Below are 7,500 nucleotides of genomic sequence, written 5' to 3'. Positions count from 1 at the left end.
ATGCAGGGTGCAGCTTCTCCCAAAACGCACATTACACCATCACATAGAGAGAGAGAGAGAGAGAGAAAGAGAGAGAGAGACAGAGAGAGAGAGAGAAAGAAAGAAAGCAAATGCCTCCATTAGTCCAGAGTCCACCAGAGGCCTAAGTGCACTCTCCCCTGCCCCTCCTCCCCCAGCCTGTAGCCATATTGAACACTTCATGTCGTTTATACAATTTGTTTGATGAGCTACAATATCAGCAGAGGAGAGCGGCTTCACTCATCTCCGATAATTGGCTCTTATTGAATATCATTTACAGAGACTCATTGCAGCTGAGCTAATTTGTGGGATGGCCTGCGTTTTAATCTCGTCAGTCCCTCGTGGCAAAATGAAGGTGCTGAAAGCTACTTTACTGTCAGGGCTGGGGGACTGCACTCCATCGTGTAAAGAAAATAACTCATATAATAAATATAAATAAATCTATAAATGTAAATACACAGTAGGATTAGTGTCTTTGATTAATAAATTGAAATAATTGTGTTTCACAGTAATGAGGGTCTGTTTAATAATGACTTCTAAAGTTCTAATGAGTTGTTGTTATAATATGAACCAGTGAAGCTCAATGGTCCATGTTGTAACTCAGTACAACGGGCCAAATACCTCATACAGTGGCACTGATAACTGTCAGTGACAGCACGCCTTCACCCAAAGTTTGACCCATGGGATTTTCCTCATTCATCCATTCATTCATCTATCCATTCATTCATTCATTCATTCATTCGCTCACTTGCTTGTTTATTTGACATAACAACAGCATAACAACCCTGCTCTATAATATGGAGAGTGATATGTCTCCTTCCATCTTCTGTAAATCATGACGTTAAGTTTTTTTTTAAACCAGGCATGCATCATGCTGGCAACATGAGAAATGAGTCGCGCCCCAAGACGGGCTTGGGTTACCGTCCCCCATTTCCCACAAGACACTGGGGTTAGAGGTAGGGCTCTCATGTGGCCGTGGGCGGATGGCGCTAGTGTCGGCGGGGGGCTCAGCGGTGCGACTCGACACCCCCACAGCCGAAAAACACTACGGGGCCCACGCAGGAAACCAAAAACATACAAACCTTACCAAAAAACTCACACAGCTGGATTCAACTACACAAAATAGAGAGGGAGGGAGGGAGGGAGAGAGGGAGGGAGAGAGAGAGGGAATGAGAAAACACCACAAGGCTTGGGAGAGAGCAAGAGAGAGAGACAGAGAGAGAGAGAGACAGAGAGAGAGGGAGACAGAGAGAGAGGGAGAGGGAGAGAGAGAGAGGGAGAGGCAGGGAGTGTTGGTGGTTTTAACAGCTCTCAATACAGATCAGGCAGAACAAACAAGATCATTTACAGCTGTGAGTTTGGTTCAGATAGGGGGGGAAAAAATCCTTCTCGCTAGTGTTTCACTGCTTAAACGAACTGTAGGTGGTTTCATTAGAACAGCATGACAAAACAAGGAACTGCAGCGCCGGAGCCTGTCGCGTCCGGGGCACGCGACACTTTAGGGGTAGGAGTGGACGTGGTGGTGGACCTCTCAACCTCTCCCCTTCTCTCTGCGCCACAGAAACAAGTGTTTGGCGCTTGTCAGAGACAAACATGTGTGTGTGTGTGTGTGTGTGTGTGTGTGTGTGTGTGTGTCCCGCCAGTCTGCTTGTTCGGCAGCACAGTGCCTGTGGATGAGATCGGCGGGAAGCGTGCGGGGCCACCACTGGGAAAGGTCAGCCCGCTTATTAGCGCTGTCCGCTCCCCTCAGAGGAGCTGAGTCACACGCTTGGTGGGGGTGGTTTGGGGGCAAACAATTTAGCCCTGCTGTGGTTTACCTACGTTTAGCCCCCCCTAAACCCCCACCTACCCTCCACTCCCCCAAATGCCAAGGTGTCATTCAGCGTAATGAGTGGGAGAGAATGCTGGAGTGAAACAGTGTGTGTCTGTGTGTATGTGTGTGTATGTGTGAACATGCCTCGTCTGTGTAAAAAAAAAAAGATGCCAGGGCGAGTCGCTGCTCACAGCCCACACAGATCAGACGCGAGGGTGTCGGACCGGCGGGAAATGTGGCCGCTCATTAACAATTAAGTCCAAAGTGGCGGCTCCCGGCAGACCCCTGTCTCGCACGTTAATCACAGGCACAACAACGCTAAAGGACGCGGCGGGGGGAATTGCATCCTGGGACAGGACGACATGGGCGGCTGCCTTTGTAATAAGCTGATTATTGCTTCGTCTAATGATACCCGCCGACTGGCTGTCTGCAGTCAGTGGTTCTCAATGTAAAATCATTGCGATGATGGTCTCTCTCTCTCTCAGTCTGTTTCTGTGCTGTAGCTGTAGTTGTGGTTGAGTGCTTTGCAGATGTGTGGTCATTAGCACTGTGTGTTCTTCTGAAAAAGAAGGTACACATGCTTTGGACTCTCTCTCTCTCTCTATCTGTCTCTCTCTCTCTATCACTCTTTCTCTCTCTCTCTCTCTCTGTCTATCTCTCTTTCTGTTTTCTCTCTCCCTGTCTGATATTCATGGATACAATAGTGTTCTTGATGGGGAATTTTATTTCAAGGTTGACAATCTATTTTCCTATCCCTTTTCATCTGGTCTTCATTGTTGACCACATGCATTGGCCACAATGAGAAAAAGCAGACCACCACAGCCGGTCTGACCAGCGTGACCGGTCTCTTGAGGTAAACTGAGGTCTGTGTGATGTGGACAATGGCCGACCACCACTTTCTCTCCATTCAGAAGGCTCATGAGGGCATCCAGACTAGTGAAGGCCCGAAGACCGACAGATTGGAGAGGTATTACAGAGGATCCCATCTCATTCTCCTAAATAGAAAACCACATAGTAATAACGTTTCTGTATTAATATTTCATATTTAAGGGGTGTCTAGCCCTACTAATCAGCTCCTGGTCGAGATTACTTGAAAAAAAGCCCAACTTTTGCAAATCCTAATAAACACATGTTAATCTGCTGTTGTTTACATGTGTTGGCCGTGTCAGATGTGCTTTAAGGAAAGTAATCTGGTATTTGCTAAATGGTTTCACAGAACTTCCCCTTCTCTCTCCGACCTACCTACTGCTCAATCTCTTACACACACACACTCTTGAGACACACACACATGTACATACACAAACACAAAACACACAGAGTCAACCACATGACTTTTGCCCCAGCTGATTTCTTCTGGAGGCATAATGCAATTTGGCGGAGTGGTAAAGTGGGAAAGATGAGCCGCACTGGCACTGCAATCTGTGACAGTAATCTTGGCCTAAGTGGACTTTTTGGCGGCCGCTGAAATTGTGCGTTGGATTAACCAGATGGAGGAGCACGAATCCATCTGATAGGATTAAACTCCCAGTGCCTTTCGCTGCACCATCTGCTCTCAGTGTTGTGCTCTCGTGCAACATACAACACACACACACACACACACACACACACACACACACACACACACACACACACACACACACACACACATATTGTCACACATACACACAAGCACATGTAAATATGGAACACAATCAGAAATAGAGTGGAAAAATAAACAAATTCAACAAAACAAACTGTGACTCATACATACAGGCACATACACAAGCACAGACAAGCAGTGAATAAAGAAAAATAAATCATTCTCTCTCTCTCTCTCTCTCTCACACACACGCACACATGCAAAGACACACACACACACACACACACACACACACACACACACACACACACACACACACACACACACACACACACACACACTCTCTCTCTCTCTGTCTCACAGACACACACACACACACACACATGCGCAGACCCACACCAGGGACAGATTGCAGCCCTTTTCTGGGTCCCTGGGGCCTCAGTGTTGTGTTAGCCCAGGGACAGCTCCTTTCCGCTGGGCTGCTCTCCCATGTCAGCCTTGCCTCGGCCGCTTCTGTGCCCCCCCAATAAAGGCCCAACACGGCAGCAGCCCTTTGTCTGCAGGCGGTATGTGTGTGTGTGTGTGTGTGTGTGGGGGTGTGTGGGGGGCAATTTCTGTCTGTATTGTGTGTCCATTTCTGTCTGTGTATGTGTGTGTGTGTGTGTGTGTGAGAGAGAGAGAGAGTATTTCAGGAGCTGGTACAAGTGTGCTCTACATTGAAGCTCAAGTGGTTCCTGTCATGAGGAGGCCACAGAGGGATGTAGAGAGTAGGGCTCCAGCGCTGAAGCCGTGTTAACAACCTAAGGGTCCTTCCTTCCTCTCCGACCCCAAAAGTGTCTAAGCTACAGCATCCCAGACTGAGCTACAGCCCAGGGAGCACCGTAATCTGGAACTCATCTGAGGAACTTGTGTTCAGAACCCTTTGGATTTCACTTTATTTGTAATGTTGACTAACTAACAGAAATGTAAATAAACGTTATATATTTATACAGATGAAGGGATACATGAAGAAATAAACTTGGTCGCTGGGGTCCCATTGTAGGGTGACATCCCATAGTGCCCAGGGTGCGTAGTTAGGACTGTGAAGGCAACCCTCGAATGACCTTCAAAGCTACTACAATTCAAACTTACAAGCTTTATTTATAAGCGCTCACTCTTTATGGAAAGAGAGGGGGAGATAGAGAGAGAGGGAGATAGAGAGATAGAGAGAGGGAGAGAAAGAGAGAGGGGATTGAAGATATCTGCTCTTAGATTCCAAAGCAGCTTCTGAGCAACCCCTGGAGACTTGGTCAGGGGCTTAGCCAGCATATTCGATGTCAGCGAGAAATCACCGCATCATATGCTTCACCACAGATCCGTAATCAAACATATTTTCGTTGACATCTAAATCCCTGCCGATGACAAATGAGAAACTGATTGGATTTGGCTTTTTAATGGCGGAAAGGGCCAGTTTCGCCACACGCCCCTGTGCCAGTGGAGACTGTCCCACCACACACACGGCCAGTCGGCCCCACAAGCTGACCTGTGGACGAACGCTTACAGCATGCGCCAGTGGATTGCTAGGCCTGTTATTCAAAGATGTGTCTGTGTGTGTGTGTGTGTGTGTGTGCACTTTAAGCCTCTGCACACAGAAAGATGCGTAATCATAGGCGACAACCCCACGGGAGACTCCACCGCGGCTCTCTTGCTCATTTTTATCCTTTAAAAGCTCGCAAATGGACTTTATTGTTTTTTCTTTCTTTCTTCTTTTTGTTGTTTCGTTTGTCATTTTCTCCTCTTTCTGTATTTCTTTCACCCCCCCCCCCCCTCGCCCAATTCGCTAAAGCAATGAGACGAGCACAAAGTGCATTTTCTTGACAATTTTCGCCATCCATTATTTAAGAGTGGGGAGTGTGTCATCGGTAATCCATTGTGATGGCTGTCACTAAAGGCACGGCGAAGCCTCACGCCGCTCTTTATCTGAATGCTTCAAGGTGAATGTACACTGACAACGTCATGAATAAGCGGCCCCTTGCATTAAGGCATGCATTTTTTACGAGGCAACTTTTATGTCTTCGCCTCCCCCTTTAAACGTCAACAACAAACGGGAAACAATGAATCCGGCTCGGCCGTTTTACTCTGAGCGCTGAATAATCAGTGGCCAGGGCATTAAGGCAATGACCCATCACAGGTCCCCCAGGTTTAAATAAGTGATATGGTAATCAGGGACACAGGGACTCAGACATATGGACCACATTAGGGGCTCATTTCTCAAACGTTTAGCTCCGTGGTCGCCTCCCAGAGTTCATGATTAAGACACTAAAGCCACTAACTGCACAGTCGACTGCATCAACAACTGCCACACAGACATTAAACAAACACCCAGGCTCTCCTAGGGGAACTACAACGAAACATACAGGCATGCCCTACCAGTTGGATAAAGACTCTAAAGTCTTAAGGTCTAAATGCTACTTAAGACTTCAGAGTCTTTATCCAACTGGTGGATGCTACTTAACAGTGAGAAGAGGATAGTGGAAAGGTGTGTGTGTGTGTGTGTGTGTGTGGGGGGGGGGGTTGCACATCCCTATCGAGCACATCATTGTTTATTTTTATTTTGTGTTAATTCCAGACCTGTGCCACACTCTCACAGTCTTCAGCCGCGGCGGCCGCCCTCGCGTGGGCAGAACTTTCAGAACACTGACGCTGAGGCTGTGCCGTGGACACCGCGGTGGTCCCCGATGCCTCGGCCCACCGGAGGTCCAGGGAAGGTGAGGGCCACTGTCCCACACCACGCAGCCCCAGACCTGGCGCCTCCAGAGGGCTCCAGAGGACTCCCCATACACCCCGCACCTCCTCCATGAATCAGATGGTGAAGGAGGCACGAGGGGGTCTTTTTTAAGCCGTGTGAAACTGGAGTGTGTGTGGGGAAAAAGGGGCTGCTGGCAGATACGTTGTGGTTGGAGAGGAGCGGAGAGGATGGCGGACGGTAGGGGTTGGCGGGGTGGGTGGTGTGGGGGAGACGGAGGATGTGCTATGGGGAAGAGCTGCTGCTGCTGCTGCCGCTGCCACTGCTCAGCTTCAGATTAATTAGGAGGAGCTTTTACCTTCACAATGTCTCTGCTTCATTGAACACAGGACTGGGAAGAGAGAGCAGGTACAGGGCAGGGCCAGAGCCCTCTCTCTGCTCTTAGACACGTCTCGCACACACATATATACACACATATATACACACACACACACACACACACACACACACACACACACACACATACTGTACACACACACACACACACACACACACACACACACACACACACACACACACATACTGTATATACTGTATACACACACACACACACACACACACACACACACACACACACACACACACAGTAGACACTTTCCCACAAAGCCTACAATTAATCTTCCCTACACATCAAAATTAGTGAAATGAGTGTGCATGCGCATGCCTGTGTGTGTGTGTGTGTGTGTGTGTGTGTGTGTGTGTGTGTGTGTGTGTGTGTGTGTGTGTGTGTGTGTGTGTGTGTGTGTGTGTGTGTGTGTGTGTGTGTGTGTGTGAGTGTGTCACGTCTCTTTCTCTTTGTGCCAGGCTGTCAGTACGCTATGGCTTTCCTGGCCCGGTGCATACTTAATCATTGGATAATAAAGTGTGTGAGCATGCGATCTGACAGGGGTCCCATCTCTCTCTCCCTCTCTCTCCATCTCACACACACACGCATACACACACACACACACACACACTCACAGACCCAACATACATCCACACCACTTCCGGACACAGACTACAGTTTGTATTTATCTGGCGACTCCATGCTTCGATAGGACAGTGTTATATCAGCAAATGGGACAGATCCCCTCTACAGCAAAACAGTCCATTCATAGGGGGTGATCATTGTAGATTAGTGGATTCTAACCAGGTAGAGATATATAACTAAAAAATAACAAACACCACATTGCCCCGAAAATTCAATATACAAAAAAAGAAAAACATGTCTGTTGTTGTCTCTGTTGGGCTACCCCAAAAAGTGGCGGTTACGTACAGTAGTACTCACCATGCTCCAGGTAGGACTGCGTGCCTTCCGACGGGTCC

At 48.1% G+C, this 7,500-nt stretch overlaps 1 protein-coding gene across 10 annotated transcripts in view; it reads right to left on the bottom strand.

Annotated features, from left to right (window-relative positions):
* Positions 1–7,500, bottom strand: part of LOC125291196 (transcription factor COE1-A) — a 151,436-nt gene that overhangs the window by 39,356 nt on the left and 104,580 nt on the right. For 4 of the 10 annotated variants that reach the window (XM_048237811.1, XM_048237815.1, XM_048237814.1 and 1 more), the window contains exons 8-9: positions 7,451–7,500; positions 1–13 (exon numbers count right to left, since the gene is read on the bottom strand). The exon at positions 1–13 is cut by the window's left edge and continues 118 nt beyond it; the exon at positions 7,451–7,500 is cut by the window's right edge and continues 104 nt beyond it. In XM_048237811.1, the coding sequence (XP_048093768.1) occupies positions 1–13; positions 7,451–7,500 (63 nt within the window). Of the gene's footprint in view, positions 17–7,450 lie in introns of all 10 variants that reach the window. The other 6 variants (XM_048237812.1, XM_048237816.1, XM_048237819.1 and 3 more) reach the window with 2 other exon arrangements.

Source organism: Alosa alosa, chromosome 2 (genome assembly GCF_017589495.1).
Source record: "Alosa alosa isolate M-15738 ecotype Scorff River chromosome 2, AALO_Geno_1.1, whole genome shotgun sequence".
Classification (NCBI taxonomy): Eukaryota; Metazoa; Chordata; class Actinopteri; order Clupeiformes; family Clupeidae; genus Alosa; species Alosa alosa.
This window is presented reverse-complemented; position numbering and strand designations above follow the sequence as displayed.